This window comes from Microtus ochrogaster, linkage group LG5, assembly GCF_000317375.1.
Source record: "Microtus ochrogaster isolate Prairie Vole_2 linkage group LG5, MicOch1.0, whole genome shotgun sequence".
NCBI classification, from domain to species: domain Eukaryota; kingdom Metazoa; phylum Chordata; class Mammalia; order Rodentia; family Cricetidae; genus Microtus; species Microtus ochrogaster.
In genome coordinates, this window is record NC_022031.1 from 52,155,943 (window position 1) to 52,176,692 (window position 20,750).

Here is a 20,750-nt window from a genome sequence, read left to right on the forward strand (position 1 = left end):
CAGCGGTGTCCGCGGCGGCCGGAGCGGGCCGGGCCGGGCCAGCGGGCCGGGGGATGGCGCTGCTGGACCTGGCCCAGGAGGGAATGGCCTTGTTCGGCTTCGTGCTCTTCGTGGTGCTGTGGCTGATGCATTTCATGTCCATCATCTACACGTGAGTCGGAGGGTCGGGGCCTCGGGGACCAGCTGTGCTGGCTGGCGTGTGCGTCGTGGAGGCTCGCGGGCTCCGGGGGTAGAGAAAGCTGATCCTCAAACGGTCCCCCCCTTGATCTCCTTGGGGCGGTGCTGCGCGGGGTCCTGGAGAGGGACTAGCGCTGGTGTCGCGACCGGGCTCCTGGGTTGCAGGCGACTGCAGAGCCAGCCCTGGGGAAGGCGCCTGCTTCTGTGTCTGGTGGATGGTTCCCTGCTCGGTCTGATTGTGTGGGGAATTCTTGTGATTTTTTTTTCCATCTGGGCCAGGATGTATGGTGTATTGTGGGCTTACCCCTCCCTCCGTGCGGGCCACGTCTCTGTTATGGTGATGGTCCTTAACACTCTTCCGGGAGCTGTTTGGCACCACCGGGAGACTTCCCTGTGGGTTTTCTCCTTCCTGGAAGAGCTGTGTGCTTACATAGGTGTGGAGCACCTGCCTGCTTTGTAAAACGTCAGTCTCCGAGCCTGTGTACAGTTTTCAGTCCTATCAGGGTGGCGTTTCAGTATGATTTTTCTTCCTTCCTTTCCTTTTTCATTTTCATTTTTTCCAATTCTTCATTTATTGGCTTGTTTGGAGTTGTATCCTTTCTCCCTCCACACAGAAAATTTTATTTGGCAGATACTTCCCGAGGCCTACTAGATACCACCTAGCATTGGGCTGGGGACACAGATGAGAGCAGAACAAAACTCATGCCCTCGGGAAGCTTCCATTCTAGAAGAATGAAACGTGATAAAAATCCAAATAAGGTTATTCCCTATAAAGCTTAGGAATAAAACAGAACAGGGTGAGGGCTGGAGAGAGACATGATATAGGGGGCTAGTTTTGATCCTTCGGTAAAATGTCTTTAAAATGAAGTTTGTGTAAGTAAACGAAATACATGTGTAGAGATGAACTCATTCGGAATTTTAGTCCGTTGTGTGTGTGTGGGGGGGGGGTAGATTTTTACCACCAAATAGAATAGGATAGAATAGGATGTTAGGGAATTACTTTTAGTTGCTTTTTCCCACTATAGAAAAGATGTGCTGTTCTCCATTCGGTATGCTATTTCTTGATACTGAGAAAGATGACACTTGTACAAGATAAACTAGTAGGCTTTTTTTTTTCTTTGAAAGTGAAAGAAAACATACTCCAGTCAGTATGGCATTGCTGACTTTAGAATTTTTAAGTTGTATTCATTATAACTACATGGGCTCTTTTAAAAAAAATAGTTACTATTTAAGGAATTTAGTACAAGAAGAATTAAAGAAGATAGTTATACATATACCAAAATATTACGCTGTTAACCTTCTGTGCCTACCTCCCCAATTATATTTAATAGGCAGAGGAGGAAAGAGGAGACCACGTCACGACTCTCGTTCTCTAGCCTGCTTTAAAATCTCACCTACTTGATAAATGATTTTTGACAAGCAGTACAGGCCACTGTTGTAGGTGCTAGAAGCAAGCACAAAGATCTAGACACACCAGACTACTGTCCATGGGGGGCGGCCTGAAAAGTGACTTCCTATTGTTTCTTCTGTATCAACAACTGTGTGAGCTCTTTCCATCGTTTCAAGCATTTTGGATTCTGAGCTATTAGTATTTATTTGTTGTTATCGGTAGGCAATTCGGTTGATTCCAGTTTACTAAGCAACATTTTAATGATTTTATTTGTATTTCTTAACTTTTTCCTGCATGTTGGGCAAGTAGGTGCTTTATTCCTGAGATACGTTATACCAGTCCCTGGGATGTATTCTTATCCATACGTCTCTTTAGTTCACATTTCAGAGGGAGGAAGTGTTGGACTAAAAGTGGTACATCTTTCCATCTTTGGTACAATGTTGCCTTATAAACGATGTGATAGCTACTCGCAGTCCTGGCCCTGTTGGATGGGGGGGGGGGTTATTGTCCAGCTCTGCATCCCTTATTCCTCACCGTTTCTTTTGTTTTGATTTTCACCCATTTAGTTACTGGTTCCACTGAGTAGCTTTTCAGATATTTATACGCTAGTTTCATAAGTTATGCTAGTCATAAGTTATATGGCCATACTCTTGCCTGTACTGCAGTCTGTTGCCAAGTTCATCTGTTTAATTGATGGTAACTCCTGTGTTCATCCGTCTGTCGCATGCTGTAATTTTCCCCCAGTCTATTTTATTGTCTCAACTTGAGACTGGGGTGTTAAGTGGACAGGTCTTCTGTTTTATTTTTCCTTTCATCATCTGCATTCCCAATGATATATGTTAGTCATATATCTCAGTCTGCTTTCTTCTAATGCTGTGAATTTTCTTTTGATTTTTTTTTCACCTTTTGCACTTTCATCATTTTTTTGTTATACAATGAGACCTGGAACTCTAATTTTGGTTTCACTTAAATATATACCCAACTTGTTCCCAGGTCATTTACCAAGTGGTCTGATTATTCCTTTGTTTAGAAAAATAACAGTCTTTTTCATAGACTAAATTCTTTGCACTTTGGTTCTAGTGCTGGATCATGGTCCCATTGTTTTTTGTTTTTTGTTGTTTTTTTTTGTACACGATCTATTCTGCTTTAATTAATGCAGTTTTATTAGCTGGCGAGATAGCCAGCCCTTTCATTCTTTTGCAGACTTTCTTGACTTTTATAAATACATTTCTTATTTAGTGATGAATTTTAAGATCTTGTTTCAAAGTCTTTATTAGTTTAAATATTAAGTTTATAGCTCAACTTAAAGCAAACCCTTTTACTGAACCTTCTGGAATCCTGCCCCCTCCAGTCTGTGCACTCAGTAAGCATCGCACTTCCTGAACATTAGCATGATCGATGTATCCGCTACTTCAAATAGCCAGCCAGAGTGTGTTTGCTCCTTGCCTTCAAAATTTTTGAATTTATTTATTTGTTTATTTTTGTGACTAATGTGTTATAAACAGATTTTTCTCAAAATAATCTGACTCTGACTTTTTTGTTTGTTTTTGGGATAGGGTCTCACTGGGTGTCTCAGTACTCATTGTAAACCAGGCTGACCTTGAACTCACAGAGATCCACCTGCCTCTGCCAGAGTGCCGGGATCAAAGGCCTGTGCCAACCACGCCCAGCTATAATTTTACAGTTTTGAGCATGGTATAAATAAACATTTAGCTTCCTTGAAGTAAAAAGCCTTTATAATTTTTTTAAAAAAAATACTCCAGGACATTACCTTTAGATTTTTAAAAAGAGTGTGTGTGTGTGTGTGTGTGTGTGTGTGTGTGTGTGTGTGTGTGTGTATGACACGGGTTTGGAGATGCGATGACAGCCTGCAAGAGTTAGTTTGGTTCTTTCTGCCATGTGGGGGGCTGGGATCAGGTTATCAGGCCTGGTGACAAGCACCTTTACCTGCTGAGCCATATCTCCTACCAGCTCCTTATTACTTTTTTTTTTTTTTTTTTACTGATAACATGTTCTGGGCTTGGGTGTGGTGGTATACATGGAAGTAGATGTCAAAATTCAAAGCCACTCTGGTGTTGATGGTGGGTTCCAGGAGAGACAGCCGGAGTTACGTGATGGAGAGACCCTGTCGCGAAACAAAAATAAAACAAACCAAATTCCTAAACAGAGATGCGCAGCTCAAACAAAGGAAACATAATTAACTTATAACAGGTTTCATTTGCTAACTACAGGCCTTGTAAATGCTCTTTTGAGCATTGGATAAGTGAATATAAAACAAATAGGCAGAGTAGTGACCTGGGCACACACCGGTCCTCCCAGCAGGCAGACTGTGCAGTGAAGCCTAGCCTGAGGGTAGTACTTAGAAACTAAAGCAAATAACCAGCAGAAGAATTTGTACATAAATTCGCCCCTTCTCTTTCTGTTGTTGTTTGCTTGGCTGGTTTTTACCAAGTATCTTTTTGTGATCTGGTCCAACTATCATTGTCCACTTTTTTGTATGTATGTTTTTATAATAAATAAATAAATAAATAAATAAATAAGAAAGATACTTCCCAGCTTGATAGGAATTGTTTTCCAGAAGAGGACAAAGTCTTTTTTGTTTTTCCTTGCCCTTTCCTTACTGTGTAAGTAAAAATCACAGTTGAATCTCAGCATTTAACAAAGTTAAAAACTATGTAAATAATATTTTGGTTAAAACAGTGTGCAGAATGGGGACCTAGTTATTTATTTGTTGATTTAGGTTTTCCTACGTTGCTCTGGCTATCCTGGAACTCCCTCTTATAGACCAGGCTGGCCTTCTTCTGACTCCCCCAAGTGCTGGGACTAGAGGTGTGAGTCACCAACCACCTGGCTTTTTTGGTGGGGAGGGGGAGAACCATCTTTATTTTAATGAAAGGATGTGTTTTCTGAATGAATGTTCAGCTTTATACTTCCTGTCCTTTTAAATATGACAAAAGTGAATTAGCATATGTTGGTGCGCCTCTCCCCACCCCAAAAACTTGTACTTGCAGCCCCCAGATTTCTAAACACTGGCACAGCCTTGTATCAGGTGTCAGGTCAGCATGAGGGTGGGCTCCCAACTGTTAAAGGTGCATGCAGAACACTGATATTGCACTGAAAGTGTAAGGAAAACTACTAACTACAGTGTATCAGTGGCACACTGAATCTGTTCTCTTGTATCTTACAATTAGATAAAAGTCCTGGCCTGCATTTTAAACAGTGTGGCTGACGTCTGATTCACACATTGACTAGCTCGTTGTTGAAATTATTTGTTCTGATTTCACAAGTCTCACAATTCTCATACCCTCATTCCCCCCTCTGCCCCTGCTTAATAAAGACTAGTTGGCTATCAAATACAAACAGGTGTTCCCCATTCCCATGTTAAGCATCTGTCTCTACTCACGGATATCTCTGCCACCGCTTCGTTCCCCTCAACTTTAATACCAAACGGAGGCACGGTCATTTCGTAGTATTATTTTAGGTGGCAGATACCTTTATGGGAAGGGTCTTATTCCCAAGATTTTGATCTTCTAAAAATAGCAGGTGATTATAGTCTCAAGCAGTCAGTGCAGGCTAAGTGCTCTTTGTGGGTTATTTTGTTTTTCCTCTTTGTCAGAGTGAGTTTGGTTTCCAAATTGGGAACTGAGATGAAAGCATGCAAAAGTCTGAGCGCGGTTGTTTTCTTCGGAAGCGGAGCCCTCCTTTTTGATGGTTGATGTATCTCTCATCCATTCTTGCTCTCTTCCCCATCGTCCCTTCTCCTGTAATGAATACCTTTCCCCTCTGTGTATAGCGCTCTACTGATTGACATTAGACCTTACTGTTTTTGTTAATTGTAAGTGCCAGCCCAGCTTGGAAATGCTGCCCTTTAAAAAAAAAGACTTACCTATTTAATTTTATGGGTATGAGTCTCTATCACTGGTACCCACAGAGGCCAGAGAGAAGGAACTGGAGTTACAGACTTGTAACATGAGCCTCTGTGTAGGTGCTGGGAGCTGAACCCAGGTCCTCTACAAGAACAGTAAGATGGCTGCTGAGCCATCTCTCCAAACTCAGAAGGACTTCTTGCTCTTTTCGAGATAAGGTTTCTCTGTGTAGCCCTGACTCTCCTGGAACTTGCTCTGTAGACCAGGCTGGCCTCCAACTCAAATAGATCTGTCTGCTTCTGCCTCCCGAGTACTGGGATTAAGGGCGTGTACCACCACCGCCTGGCTCATGCGATGGTTCTAAATAGCGAAATAAAAATTGTAATTGAGTTTTACTACTCACTGATGGTTCTCTTGATTGGTTGTTTCCCACACATTGACTCATCCATCCCCACAGCTCCCCTGCATTGTTGGAAACGTTGATGCTCATCAGTGTCTCTAGAGTTTTGCTCCGTCACCTTGTCATTCTGCAATCTAGGGTCCCGAGCTTTAGCTCTTGCCAGGACTCCCCACTGCCTTCAGGTAGGCTTCTTACAAGTCCCACAATTCATTGGGGACATAGCCCCACCCCTTTTCTTCAACAGCCTCTGATTTTTGGCTTTGTAAGACAGTGCACTCTACTGTCTTCAAGATTATCACCCCTTCCTCTTTTCTCCTCCCTTTTAAAAACATCTTGTTTTTCTTTAATTTTTGCATAACTACTTCTTTCTTTAGACTTTGGTTTTGTAAGGGGCTTGGAGTGGGACTTCCTTTGTCTTTCTGTGGTTTGGGGGAGTTACCCATTTAAGTAGAAATAGAAAGTGATTTTTCCCATTTCATGTATGCATTGTAAGTTATTGAGGGTACAGAAGTTGTTGACTTATTTACCACTGTATCCACAGGATCCTCTAAACATTAAATTACTACTTGTTGAATGATCTTTGAGTTTTTCTATTAGCAGTACTGTGAATGTGTGTGTTAATATATTCATTATTTCAGTCTCTGTTGGTAATTGTACTTTGAGGCAAATGGTCAGAATTTTTTTTTTTTTTTCGAGACAGGGTTTCTCTGTGGCTTTGGAGCCTGTCTTGGAACTAGCTCTGTAGACCAGGCTGGTCTCGAACTCACAGAGATCCACCTGCCTCTGCCTCCCAAGTGCTGGGATTAAAGGCGTGCACCACCATCGCCCAGCAATGGTCAGAATTTTTGATGCTTTTAGTGGACATAGATTTTAATGAAAGCGGACAAAGTAAAATCATGTTCTCACTATGTCTAAGCCAGTAGCAGCAGGTGAAATAGAACAGATTCCTGTCAATCTGTTTACATCAGTCTGTGTTCAATTTTCCCTCAAAAGGTGTTCCTGAGGGACCAGTTGTCTTGCTAAAAATAATCTTTACATTCACTTCTGTCCTTTGGGGAATGTAGAGCCCAGAAGTAGCCAGGGTTGGCTCACAAATGTCCCCATTCTCTCTCCATCCGCGGCGTTTTCTTCCAAACACAGAGTAGTTTAAAGGTTAGGAGCTGCTTTGAATGGGAATTGTGTAGGAATAAGGACCGCTCATTGCATGCTCAAGAGAGCCATGTGTTTTTGAGCATTATCTGGTGGCTCCTTTTTCTGTGAGCCATCTTTCTTGGTTGCTCTCAGCAAAACACGTACTGTTTTCCATGGACCAGAGGTAATTGTAGCCTCACCAGAGAGTTAGTGAGGTGGGTTGTTTTTGTTTGTTTGTGAGTCTGTTGAAATCTGCTGGCTTCCTGTGGTGCTATGACTCCTTTATATTCCACCATATGTGAGTCCATTGTCCAGCGGGGACAGTTTATGCTGTCCTGTATGGTTAGATAACGCCTGGTTATTTCTCTCTCATGGGAGCCTATGTCAGCAAAGTCACAGTTGCATGAAGAAGGTAGACTTGAGCTGCTGAAGCCCATTTAGATGCCCATCTTTAAATGATAAGTTCTCTGCGGCAATAACATGAGTCACAGCCCAACCCATACTGATCATAAACAGCCTTCCAGAGCCCAAGTGTACGTGGCGATGATAGAGGCCACTAGTCACTGGGGATGGCTATGACGGGCATGCTGATCGCACACTCAGCCTGGTTTGGTGTACAATATTAGCAGTCATGGTGTGGAGCACAGGGGAGAAATTCCTGGCGTGGAGCAGTTGCTTTATTGGAATCACACAGCAGAACTTGCAAAATGAAACAAACGAAATAAGAGCACAGCCTGGGGCTATGAAGCAAGGTGACCTTTGCCCTTGCAGACTGTAATCTCTTGGAAGCCCTAGGCAAAGTCCTGGAGCCTCACCCCTATTTAAGATTGCTGCCAGCTGCCTGGAGTGGGGGATCAGTCAAGCCTAAGCTGTTGGTGGATTAGCCTGAAAGATGGGAAGGCTGAAACAAGGGGTTAAACCATGGAAACCATAGCAGCTTTGTAGAGCTTGATATTAGGAGGAAGCAGACATGAAGCCTCAGACAGTCGGGGCTCATTAAGTCAAAGCGTGGTGGCACACGCCTTTAATCCCACCACTTCTGGAGGTAGAGGAGATGGGTCTCTGTGAGTTTGATGCCAGCCTGGTCTACAGAGCTAGTTCCAGGACAGCCAGGGCTACACAGAGAAACCCTGTCTCAATAAAACAAAATAAAAACAATTAAGAATATTGTTAAAACTCCCAATTACAGCTCATGCTGCCACTAAGTGAGATCTAGTGTTCCAGGTATTAAACTAGGTCGCAGAGAGAGTTCTCACCTCGAGCGGCATGGAAGTCTGTGGGGTAGCCTGTGCTCTGGAGACTGCCTAGGTCCTTCACAAAGTCTGATCAGCTTGGAATTGCATGCTAATCAACAGTTACCTTGAATAGTGTATCCTGCCTGGGTCCCAGCTTGGCTCCTTCCTAACCTTCCAGTGTCAAGTGAAGGGGCTTCTTGTGGTTGGGGACCAATATGCTGAGGCAGGTTTGAAGGATGGCAACACAGTCGGGGCTCTGCAGAGCCTCTGCCTGCTGGAGAACCCATCTGTCTTTGGAAGGAGAACTCAGGCTTACACCATGCAAACCAACGGGCACCAGCAGTCCTTCTTGACTCGTAGTAACTTGCTATGTGTAATGTTTCTTAGTCTCATCTTTGTTTTAAACTTTTGGATGTCCATAAAGCATTTGTTCTTTGCAGTGCTGAGAATTGAACCCAGGACCTCACACGTGCTGGGCAAATGCTCTACCTACCCCTGAACTTTGCCCCCCTAAAGCTTTAGATATTTCCTAAATATTTGATATAATTTTTTTCACTTTAAACATTACATCAGCCTATATATTGGCTTTCCTTCTGTTTGTTTAGGCTCTTGATGTTCTTTAACTTGGGATCCCACTACCATAGCCTCCAGAGTGTTGGAATTTCAGGCACGTGCTTCTTTGACTCTTGGATAGGATTAAGATTAAACTAAGTCTTAGGTGTGTTCTAGACCATATTTTTTCTTACTCTGTTTTCATCACGTGATCACGGCTTTTCTCTCTCTCTCTCTCTCTCTCTCTCTCTCTCTCTCTCTCTCTCTCTCTCTCCACACATGCGCATACATACACGCCATCTAGTTCACCTCTGTTCTTCTCTTCCACTGTTTAACATCCCTAAATCTCTTATCTGAACTTTGGTAATTTGGAGAAGTCACACACAGCAGAAAGCACCCTTGAATTACAGTATTGGTCCTTTTTTAAGCTTTTTTTTCCCTGTTTGTTTTGGGCTGTGTTTAGTATTAAGCTGTCATTGGATGTTTACTTTTCGGCTTGTATTTCTGGACCTACCCGGCAAGGTAGACGCTAATATGCACACATTAAGAAACAACTTGCCCAAGGGCACACAGCTCCTGCTCTGAGATAGAAACCCAGGCAGCCTGCCACCAGCTCTGGCTTCTAAATCACTCTGCTGTACACCGCCAGAAGCAACCTAAAAATAACCCGGAAGTGAACAAGAGGGAGCCCCATAATGGCTAGGGGATGTTCCCGACAATTGGTGACGCTCTCCTCCCAGTCTCATAGAACTGCCTTTGTCCATCTAGCTCCTCTTTCTAAAAGCTACCCCCTCCTTTCAGGAACCCTGTCACTTAGGTCTGTGGTTCTCTGCTTTGTACTAGGAGGGGGAAGGGGACTTAACAAGCCTCAGCTGCGAGGGTCTCACCCCTGGAGTTTTAGATTAAATTGGTCTCAGTGTTAGAAGGTTTTAGCTCCTGGGCGACTGTGATGTGCAGCCCCTGGTGGTTGTTCATCCACAGGTGTGTCCTGCACTGTCCCCTCTCGGCTTCCTTCACTTCTCCACATAGCCCAGAAGCCGCAGTTTGCCCTTGCCCTTTGCCTTGCCTCACCCTGCTCAGCGTCATGTATCAGTTTGCCCAGTTGTCCTGGATCCATCCAGTGGCTTTAGCTTCTCAGCTTTCAGGGTCCTGCAGCGGGCCGTGGCTGACCATGTGGATTAGTACTGCTATACATTCATGGTCTCAGATCGCCGTCCAGAAGCACTTGGTGTCTGTATTTAGTACGTCTGTTGCACCATGTCTTCACCATCCTACTACGTTCTTGGCAGATTGCTCTAATCCTTGACTGTGCTGTGGATCCTTTAGCCTTGTCTGTGTCTGCAGATATTCTTACAGACTCCCTCCAGGGAAGTCCCCCTGTTCCATCCTGTCACTCTTGGGCCCTTTCTCTCAATTCTGCTGTTTTAGGGAAACACAACATTTTCACTATTATCATGCCTTACCTCCTGTTTATTTACTTTTCCTTTTTATTTTTTTTAATTATGTATGTATTCATTGCCATGTGTGTTTATTGGGAATGCCACGGTGAGCGTGAGGCGGTCAGAGGGCAGCTTTCAGGGGTCTGAAACCCTTGGCAATAATCTCCCCGTACCTGCTGAGCCATTTTATTAGCTCTAAGGACTTAACATTTTAAATCTGCTTCTGGGCTCCATCAGATGCTTCGTTGCTGCTAAAAGTGCTCAGAAGTCACAGGCACAGCCCTAGCATGGTGCACATTTTATTGGCCCGCCCTCCTGGCAGCATCCATTGTCGTTCTTTCTTTACAGAGACCTTTGTGTTTCTTTATATTCATGTGTTTGTACGTGCCTGCCTGTCCGTTTGTGCTCCGTGCTCAGGCTTTATGACTGTCATGACTAGTTCCTTGAGCTCAGCCCTGGAGCCATCCTGGTGCTCGCTCCACCATCAGACAAGCCCCGTGGATTCTTCACCTGCAGTTCCCTTTGGCCCTTCCTTCCCCGCTCTCCCTTTTTCTAGCATTCTAAACTCTACAGCTTGCATTTTCTTTTTTGTTCTGGACGATTGTAATATCTTCCCCTGCCTTCCATCTCCCTGACCTGTACTTGGTTCTTTTCACTTAGTGCTGTTTCGTTTTGGTCTTTCATGGTTACCCCTTGCTGTCTCTTCAACATTGCCTGTGAAGTGGAAGCATTTTACAGTGGGGAAGAGACAGCACTGGCCAAACTTGGATGTGCTAAAACCCAGGTTCTGTTTTAGTGGAGGGGTGGGGCAGTGGAGTGGGCCACACTCAGGCAACTCTAGCAAGAGCCTCTCCCTCTCCCTTCTCCACAGAGGTGGGGGCTTGCTTTGCTGGGACTCTGTTATAGCTCTAATCTGAACAAGGTGAGAAACACCTCATTGTGTTCTGGGCACTTAGAACTGCTGTGATAAGGAAGCGTTGCAGCCTGAAGGCGAGAGAGGGAAGTCAGTCTTGGGCTTTAGAAAGCTCTAGTCCCGTAGCATTTCCAGGTTGGTTTCGGATTCTTGATTCTTGATTTTGCTGCTCGGTGTGTTTTCCCACAGCATGCCTGGCTGTTTTTACAAGATGCAGACATTTTAAATTTCACTCTCTTGGGTTCTGGCTATTTTTCTGGTCTCAACTCTGTGTCTCCTGCATGTAGACTGCAAAAATGTCCTTGGGGGCTCCCTGTCCCGCACGTGGCCAGGAGGTGATCTCAAAGGAGTAGTTTGGCCCTGCCTCCTCTGTTCCTGTGTCTGTGAATCTTCCTTAGCCTAGTGCTCAGTGTCTATGACTGTCCTTTCCTAGAAGTTGTTTTGGGGTGGAAGAACAAATCCGCTTTTTGTTGCTTTATTTTGTCCAAAAGTTGAAGTCCAGTGGAGAGATTTGGGTTTTTGATTCTTTGTTAAAATGGGATGAGACTTCATGCTGTTTGTAACAAACAGCCCCGCACCATAAACAACCAGGTGTCAACAGCTGGTAAATAGATAACTGTGAGGCAAGTTAGTAGGAAGAATTCTGTAACCAGGATGAATAAGCTAAAGCCAAATTATCAATGTGGGCGAATCTCACGCTAACATAATGGTGAACAGAGGACGCCAGATATAAAAGGTAACTTGACAGTTGGACATGGGGGTGGGGTCTGCTAATGCTGTTGTTTTATGACCTGGGTACAGGTTGTAGGAAGTTTCACCTGAGCAGATTCCTTGCATTGCATATTATACATGGCCTTACATTATGTACCAGTTTTTAAAAGTACCCATTGTGACAGAACAGTCAAAGACATAAGCCATATGCCATGGTGGTTTAGCAGAACTGAATTCCCAGTATGAAACCCGGAAGGAGAAAGTACAGTCTAGAATCCCAGCAGAAAGCAAGCCTCATGTTCTAGGTTTAGGGTAGGCACTTATGAGAAGACCCGTACATTGTGCAGACACCGTAGGTCTAAATCCATGCTGCTTGCCTACCAAGCAAATGGTCTGTTTATATCATTTCGAAAAATGTTACTGCAGATTTGGTTTATAACACACTCGTCACAGTCTGAGGAGTTATTCCTGCATGTGGCAGGCACAGTTGCTGTCCTAGCTCCAGAACAGTTTTGTTGACCTATGTGAGTTGTGTAGCATGTGCACAACCCCTTTTAAACCGTAAGCTATTGACAGGAGCAGTGTGTCACCTCAGACACATAGGGCACCATCTAGCATACATGGGCACTGGGTCTGAGGGCCAATAAAGGAATGCTATGTAAGTGTGGAGTAGCACTGTGTGCTACGCAGACTGCTAAATATGCGTGGTTTTGGTTAAATGGGCAATCTTTTATGGTTTTGATAAATATTTCAAGTAAGCTGAACCATAGAGCTTTGTCATCTGTATTACATAGAGTCAACACAGTGTTCTCCAAAGTGAGACTGCGTGTTCTAGGGAGAGTGAGCTCCACATGGATCTCTTGGCATGTGGAAGGAAATACTAAGAGCCAGTTAGGTAAAGAGGAACAGCACAGTGTCGTATGGTTTTAATTTGCGAGAAATCTCAGAAGTGGTCCTTACCCATTCTCTCCATCCATCAACCTAGAAGCCACAATGAGTCTATACAGCAGCTTTGCATTCTCAGTACGGAATGCTCAAGAGGAAGGACGCCTGTCAATAGTCTTACAGTGGGCGTCTTAATAAAAAGGGGAAGGAGGTAGGACTTACTCTCTCAAACTTCCAAGACCACTTCGGTTTAGAAGACCCCTCCCTGTTGCTGTTGCTGTTGCTCACTTAGCTACCGCCTGCCAGATCCAGTGGGCTTAGTAGAGGGCTGCATGTGTCTATGGATTGATTGGTCAGCACATTGACATCAGAGTTTTGAGACACCTTCTTAGCACTCAGTGGATCAGTAGGTATGAATCACTAGATTTTATTGGTATGGGGCTTCCTCAAGCTAAAGATAACTACCGTTTGATTCATTAAACTTCTGGGTGGATAGCAGAAGGCTTTCAGCACGTAGTAGATACACCCACAGACTCATATTTATTGAGGCATATTTGCAATAGCCAAGCTACAGGGTCTGACTAGTTACCTGTCAACAGATAACGAAAAGCTGATAGACATTTTATTCAGCCATACAGAACAACAAAATGATGTCATTTGCAAGGAAGTGGGTGGAACTGGAGATCATTGTGTTAAGAGAAATTAGCCAGACTCAAGCAAATACCATGTTTTTGCTCATACAAACCTCAAGATTAGTAATAATAATGGGTGTTTATGAAGGGGCATGGTAAAGAAACTGTCCATGTGACCACGCCATTATTAGGGGAAAGTTTTTACTGTAAGACAGAACATAAAGAGCATCCAGAGACATCTGGAAGAGTCCAGAGCGGAGAGAAAGAAAGCAGATTGGACATGGCTAGAGCTATCTTCAAGAAAAGCCAGAGAGAGTAGTGAAGATAGCTGACAGGCAAGGGAAAACTTTGTCATTGTATGGACAACAAATGGGTATGGGGGGGGGGGCAGGTAGAGACTGAGGGAACCTGGGGGCCAGCATGGGCTTTGGTGTGTAACCACTGGTGCATTCCTCTTCTGCCAGAGGCAAGGGGAATGACCCCTTTGGGGCACGGGATATAGTGATATTTCATTTGTATTTTAATAAATAAACTTTGCCTGAAGTTCAGAGAGCAAAACAGCTGCACTGATCAGCCTTGTAGACCAGGCAGTGGTGACACACACCTTTAATCTCAGTACCCTCACTGGTTAGCCATAGAAACCAGGTAGCAGTGGTGCACGCCTTTAATCCCAGCCCTAGAGAGGAATATGAAACAGGCAGAGACAGCTCGGTCAGTCTCACTTTGAGGATTCCTGGAGGCAGGATCACCATTTCTGGCTAAGGTAGAGGTAAGAGTCAGTGGCTGGCTGTTTAGCTTTTCTGACCTTCAGGTTGAACCCCTAGTATCAGTCTCTGGGTTTTTATTAACTGTGCTATAACAGGAACCCATTTCATAGCATGTGAGGGATGCAGGCTTTTAGCTAACCACCAGAAATCCTTCTGTAGTTCAGTGTGAGTTCATTTCTAAATATACGATTTTCTGAGACCTAATACTAATAAGAAGGCATGAAAACAGAGTTGGTGACTCTAGGGACAGATATGAACAGAAGGGGTACAAAAGAAAGTAATTGGAAGTAGTGAGAAAAATGTCATAATAAAATGTCCTTTTAGCCTGGTGGTGGTGGTACATGCCCTTAATCCCAGCACTCAGGGAGGCAGAGGCAGATGGATAGACAGAGCAAGTTCCAGGACAGCCAGGGATACACAGAGAAACCCTGTCTTAAAAGACAAAAAATAAATAAATAAAAATAAATTCTTATGATAAGTGAAAATGGACGAATAATAAATTGCTAGTCTTAGGCCTTTTGTCCTATTATCTCCATCAATTATGTTTTTCATCATTTCTGGGTATGTTCTTGTTTTGCCTTTATTCTCTATAATGTGTTCTGGGTAGTTTCATCCAATCCAGTGTCCAGTTCTGTCTTCTACTGCTGTGTGCAATTTTCTTTCTTATCTGACCTTTGAGGTGCTCATGGCATAGGACAGTGGTCCTCAACCTTTCTAACACTGTGACCCTTTAGTTCCTCATGTTGTGGTGACGCCAACCGTAAAATTATTTGCACTGCTAGATCATAACTGTAGTTTTGCTACTGTTATGAATTATAATGTAGTCTTAGGTGACCCCTGTGGAAGATTGGTCGCGCCCCACAGACTGAGACCCACTGGCATAGATGCGTGCCTTACACTTGGTTCTTGACAGTGTCTTGTTCCTCCGTGACTGGCTCTAAGAGAAGCAGTGTTTCCAGCTTTCTCTTATGGCCTTTTCTTTCCGGGATTCCAGACGTTGACACAAAGTGTCCAAACAGATTTTTTTTATCTTCCTCAAAGCACACTTGTCACATTTCCAGATTGCAAGGTACAGTAGTTAGCCCCAAGGTGTTCTTGGGCTCCAGTCTGCAATAACTGAGGAATTTCCCTTACTGTTTGCACACCTGCATTCTGTGCACGGGCTCTGTCGGTTCCATCGTCACAATCTCTTGAAGGACCAGACAGGTGACTTAGGCCTGGTGTTCAGAGGTTACTGTTTAGAGGCTGAAACAGGAGGATCAGGAGTTCAAGGCCAGGCTGTGCTCCACAGCTCGTCTCTGTCAGTGACTGGCAAGCTGTGGACATGTGTGACTGGATGGGATGGGTAGGAGTGACAGGAAAACTTTGATGAGACCCTCAATATTTCTCGGGATGCAGGTTTGTGATACCACGTTGCAGGTTTGGGTGGCTAAAGTGTGCAAGGTGAACTTTGTTTTCACGCCCACCATCCAGACGCCCTTTCACCAGGATGGGTTTTTGCAGACACCTGTCTGGTCTGCCGTTTTGTTAGAAATGGGAAGATGTGTTTGTGTGTGTGTGGCCATTGGTGTTAGATCCTGGTTTTGCTTCCTTTAACGCTGCAGGTGAACCCTGAAGACCGGTGTTTTCAGTGTGCTCTAGCTTGACATCTTGGCAACTACTAAGAAAAAGAAATAGCTGATTACTGCCCAGGTGTATGGTAGTGTCAGATAGCTACATTTTAAGTTTTCTGAAAACCTTCTCTCAGTTCCTTCTCCTGGCAAAGCAGTAAAGCAGCTGCTGTGGACAGTCCACACTTGGATGGAGCTCCAACCGTCCCTAGTGTTTGGTGTCGTGGCTCAGAGGCTGACACTACTCCTACTCCTGAAGCGTGTTGATTTACATTTTCCTATTGTCAGCAACCTAGTTTCTTCTTCAAAGATGTTTCCGTGGTCGTTTGTAAAACTGTAGGCGTTTGCTGCAGTGCCCTCTGCCTTCCTCTGCGAGCCCAAGCTGTCTGGTGTGCACCGGGCACGGCTCTGGTGCACCCCACATCGTCTGTGCATTTGTAGTATCGGTAGCACAGTTCTTTGAGTTGAAGATGTGATGGTTTTAATGGGGCTGTGGTCTGCTAAGTCTCAGTTGGTCTTCATGCTCCTGGCAGGACTGCTGTCTGGCTGGAGCAATTCTAAGATGCCATTGATTGCAGAGATCTGAAAGCGTGGAGACATCCGGGTCCCAGGACACCTTGTAGCTGGACCCATGGGTGCTCCCACATCTAATTACTGCCAACTGCCTGGTGACCGGCTGAGAAGTGCAGAGGGAGACCTGGGCATGTCCTCTTCTCCACTTGGCTGGGCGCCCCTCATTAAGAGCTGTATTGTCTTTGTCGTGGACCAGTGATGTGAATCAGAGCCAGCTTCTCTGTGAACTGGTGGTGCTGGTGTATCTTCTGGTGTCTCTCAGACAAGTTTTTTGATCTGAGTTGTTTTTTGTTTTCTTCTTTTTCCTTCCTTCTACCTTCTTTTCTACCCTGCCAGCCTGAGCTTCTTGCCATTAGGCATTCATTCCATTCGCCTTGCTCTCTCGCTTCTGTGCGGCCTGCCTGCTGCTGTTCTATAGTACATGCTCAGAGTATGCTTACCACACTTCTGTAGCCTTCTGGCACGTCCACAGCCTTCCCTACTTCGGTAGCTCTCTGGTTACTTCTGGCAGTCATGTTGTCTCGAGGGGATCTGAATTCAGGGCCTCGAGCTTACATAGCAGACATCTCACCCGCTAAGCTATCTTCCAAGTCAGTGTGCATCCACTGAATGCCTCTCTGGGACCCCACGGTTGCTAAGCACTGGGGCATAGCCCTGAGTAGCAAACACACAGGGTGCATCTGTATACCGGTCTTCATTGGATCATCCATTCTGCTTCCTGCTAATTTTCCTACCCTGGAAGCTTATTTTGTTCATCTTCTCTTCATTTTCAGGTCTCCTCAGAAAGATGTCAGTTTGAAAATTCCCCTCTTAGTCCTGGGCTGTGGCACAGTTGTAGAGGGTTTGGCCAGCTTGTGTGAAGCCCTGGGTTTGAGCCCATAAACTGGGAGGTTCAAGAGTATCCTTGACTATATGAGACCCTGTCTTTAAAACACACGCACATAGACAAAAACCTAGAAGCAAAATCACCTCTCCTTGAGGTGCCCAGACCAATCAATCCTTTTGGAGGTGTCTTCCTTTGTTCTGCCTGCCTCGCTTTCTCTTGGCCTTTGTGCTTTTATTAAAGCCTTTATTGAAATATTTAACCCTAACGCTGCTTCAAAAGAAAAAGAAAGGAGAGGAAAATCCTATTTAATGATATCAGTGTTGTGGGTGCTTTCTTTTGATTTCACACCAACACATTCTCTAGGAATAACTCGTGTTGTTTTTGTTCTTTTTAGCCGGTTACACCTCAACAAGAAGGCAACAGACAAACAACCGTATAGCAAGCTCCCTGGTGTCTCTCTTCTGAAACCGTTGAAGGGGGTGGATCCTAACCTAATCAACAACTTGGAGACATTTTTCGAACTGGATTATCCCAAAGTAAGTGTGGTGCTTGCTGTCCCCATGAGAGATGGTCTAGACTGTGGGTTTGGTTTTTGGTTTTTTTAGTTTCCTCATCGGAAACATTGGGAATTTTAACACTGCATATGAGGCAGAAGTACTGATGTTGAGTGTACGCAAAATTAAAGTAAGGTTTGCTTGCAATAAGGAAGTTGGAAGGTTTTCAAGCCCATATTCTTTAAGTGAATGCAAAGGGAAGTTTATTCTTGTGAATGGAAAAAAAAATGTATTTTGTGGATTATAAGCAAAGCTTAGCATCTGTCTTAGAATCCACATGCTTTAGATGTGGAATGTAACCTCACATTGTGGCTTTTCTGCCGCCGTCCCTTCTCAGAGCTCAGAGAACTAGCTCCATGTGGCCCTTTTCATGTTCTGTAGTCTCCTTGTCATTTAACTTGGTGGAAGGTGAAGCTGTGTTGATCTTCAGTATGAATGAGGGACAGCACACACCAGCGGCAGTTTCTAGTCTCATGTAGTTTACTTTCTGAAGTAGAAAGTCAGAGGAATCGGTAAGATGCCTGCATCTGAGGGAGGCATGTTCTGTCAGTATTTTCCTTTGGAAACTTTAACAGCGTGGTTAAGTGTAGCACAAGCCATCTAGTTCTTGAGCACAGATAGCATATTTGATATTGCCTTTCAAAGTGTTGAATTTAGAGGTGGTTTCTTTAAAAACCTCTCTTGTCTGTGCTGTTTCCCTCAGTTTCCCAAATGAGTTCACAAGTGTACTTGTCTCCTGTTCTGTGCCAGCAGCTGTTCTAGGGACTCGGAGTCTTAAGTTCATTTGCAGGAAGGGTATAGTCTATATTTGTAACCCAAATATAAAATTTTCTGTAAACCCTCGAGTATAACATTCTTAAAAATAATTGCTCAAGATGTGTGTATGTCTGTGTGTGTACCTGTGTGTATGTATGTATACACACATATATGTATGTATGCACTTGAGGGGTAGGAAGTACCTCAGTAGAGCACTTGCCTGGCGGCTCTGGGCTCCATCGTCCGAATCTCTAAGCTCCATCAGCAGTGCTGTGTAAACTAGGTATGGATACAGGCATGAAACCATAGTCCCTGGTACATAGGGAGTTTGAGGCTAGTGTAGGCTATATGAAGCAGGTAGAGGGAAAATATATTATTTTGCTTGATATTCAACATAATCAATTCACGTATTAAAGCATATTTAGGACTGAGGGTGAAAGCCTTTTCCCATTACCTAGCATCTGGTAGAGTCACTGCTTGAAGCACTGTCTCTGCTCAGGTTATTCATGCCTGTGGAGCAGCACAGAGGGAGAGCACAGCAGGGGTTCTTCCGGGTGAGCCTGTCTGAGCAGCTCATTAGGAAGAAAGCTAGCTGTGGGGTTTTGCCCTTTAAAAAGTCACGTAGCCTTTTAATCTTCATTATTAAGGACACAGTCTTTCTCCACCGAGTGTGTTCAGAGCGCAGGAAGCTTGTAGACTCGGCCCTCTGGGAAGTTTCAGGGGTGTGGTAGGAATGGCCGCCTTTGCTCTCAGATTTTCACCCGGCCTTTTGAGGCCAGGTGACTAATGGTTGGGTCAAGCCTTCTTGAGGAGCACTTTTGATCAGTCATCATGAAGCACATTATTGGATAGAGTTTGTAGAAAGAGGTGGAAATCATGAGGGATGCCTTCCTTGTCTCCCCCATCTTCTCCCACTTTCCCGGCCAAAGCTTTCCTGCCAGTTTCTGGCGAGGTGAAGTGTATGCTGAAGGCATTATGAGTATTTTTGTTTCCGCTTCCTGCATTTATATACTTATAAAGAAGTAAACAGGACGGGCTTTCCCTTGGCTCGAGTGAGTCTCTGTGTCAGGACAGCTGTGGTAGGGCCATTCGAGCTTCACAATTGCCGCTCCAACTAAATAGCGTTGAGCAAAATGAAATTCTGAGCGTTTTCATGCTTATGAGGTCCGTGAGGTACACCTTTCAGGGGAGTAAATGTTCAGTCAAATTCTATTTGATCTAAAAAAAAAAATGTAAACAGCCAAATTAAAAAAAAAATGTAATGACATTTTGTCCTTTACGGGGCTTTATTTGTAATTTGTAGCACCTTCAGGAAGTGAAACTGCATTCTAGGACACAGATTCTGGAGAATGGGGAGGGCTCTGGGCTTCGCTTCCTCTCAGTGTAGGTTTTTACACTCCTGGCCGTCTTACAAGCACCGCATGTACGTTCAGTGGTGCAGGTCATGAACAAGCTTGATATGCAGGTTGTCATTGGGGTGGGGCCTGTCAGGGAATGACAACCATCAACCTCGGGCACTGCCAGGCTCTTCCTGTTGCTGACAGACAGCTCCTTGGCCTGGAGAAACCGTCTCCACCCAAGCGACACTTACCCTGAGCATCTGCACCCTTAGGGTTCCTCCCTAAACTCGTAAACTCGATGTACACAGTTGCTTCTTTTTTCACGGTTTTTGATCAGTCTAGAAACGTTCATAGTGAGGGCTTTTTGTACGAGGTTAATCAATGTTAGTTCCTTCTTTTGACTAGTATGAAGTACTCCTTTGTGTACAAGATCATGACGATCCAGCCATCGATGTATGTAAGAAACTCCTTGGAAAATACCCAAATGTTGATGCTAGATTATTTATAGGTAAGTACCAGGGTTCATGCTAGGCGTTTTGCTTTGGTAGTTTTAAATGTCAGGAATCTTCTCTGCAGTAGACTCTAGGCGCTCAGTAAGGTAGATAGCATGCTTGCTGTAAGTGTGTTTCCTCGGGGGAGGGGAAAGATAATTCTGTTAATTCAAGGAGAGTTATGGGGAAAAAAATCTTGGTTACCAAATGACATACAAATAATATCATGCTCAATAATCAGGTGTGAGTATTTGTTGTTATGTTTTGTTTTTTGCTGAAATCTTTTTTCCTTTTTTCAATTTTGGCTTGTCCCTCAGTCCAGTATCTATCTAGTCTCGGGCTCCTGGCCATTCCAGCAGTGTCGGGCAGGTTTCCATCTCATGGAGTGGACCTTAGTTATAATCAGATCCATATATAATCAGTTACGCTCACACTTGTGTGCCTCTGTTGTACCAGCGTGTCCTACAGGCAGGTGTGTGGAGCGCCTTCCAGTCCCATGAGC

At 44.4% G+C, this 20,750-nt stretch overlaps 1 protein-coding gene across 1 annotated transcript in view; it reads left to right on the plus strand.

Moving 5' to 3' along the window:
* Window positions 1-6: 6 nt before the first annotated feature.
* Window positions 7-20,750, plus strand: part of Ugcg (UDP-glucose ceramide glucosyltransferase) — a 32,020-nt gene continuing 11,276 nt past the window's right edge. The window contains exons 1-3 of the mRNA XM_005362234.1: window positions 7-151; window positions 17,502-17,643; window positions 20,163-20,265. Of these exons, the coding sequence (XP_005362291.1) occupies window positions 54-151; window positions 17,502-17,643; window positions 20,163-20,265 (343 nt within the window). The 5' untranslated portion in view covers window positions 7-53. The remainder of the gene's footprint in view (window positions 152-17,501; window positions 17,644-20,162; window positions 20,266-20,750) is intronic.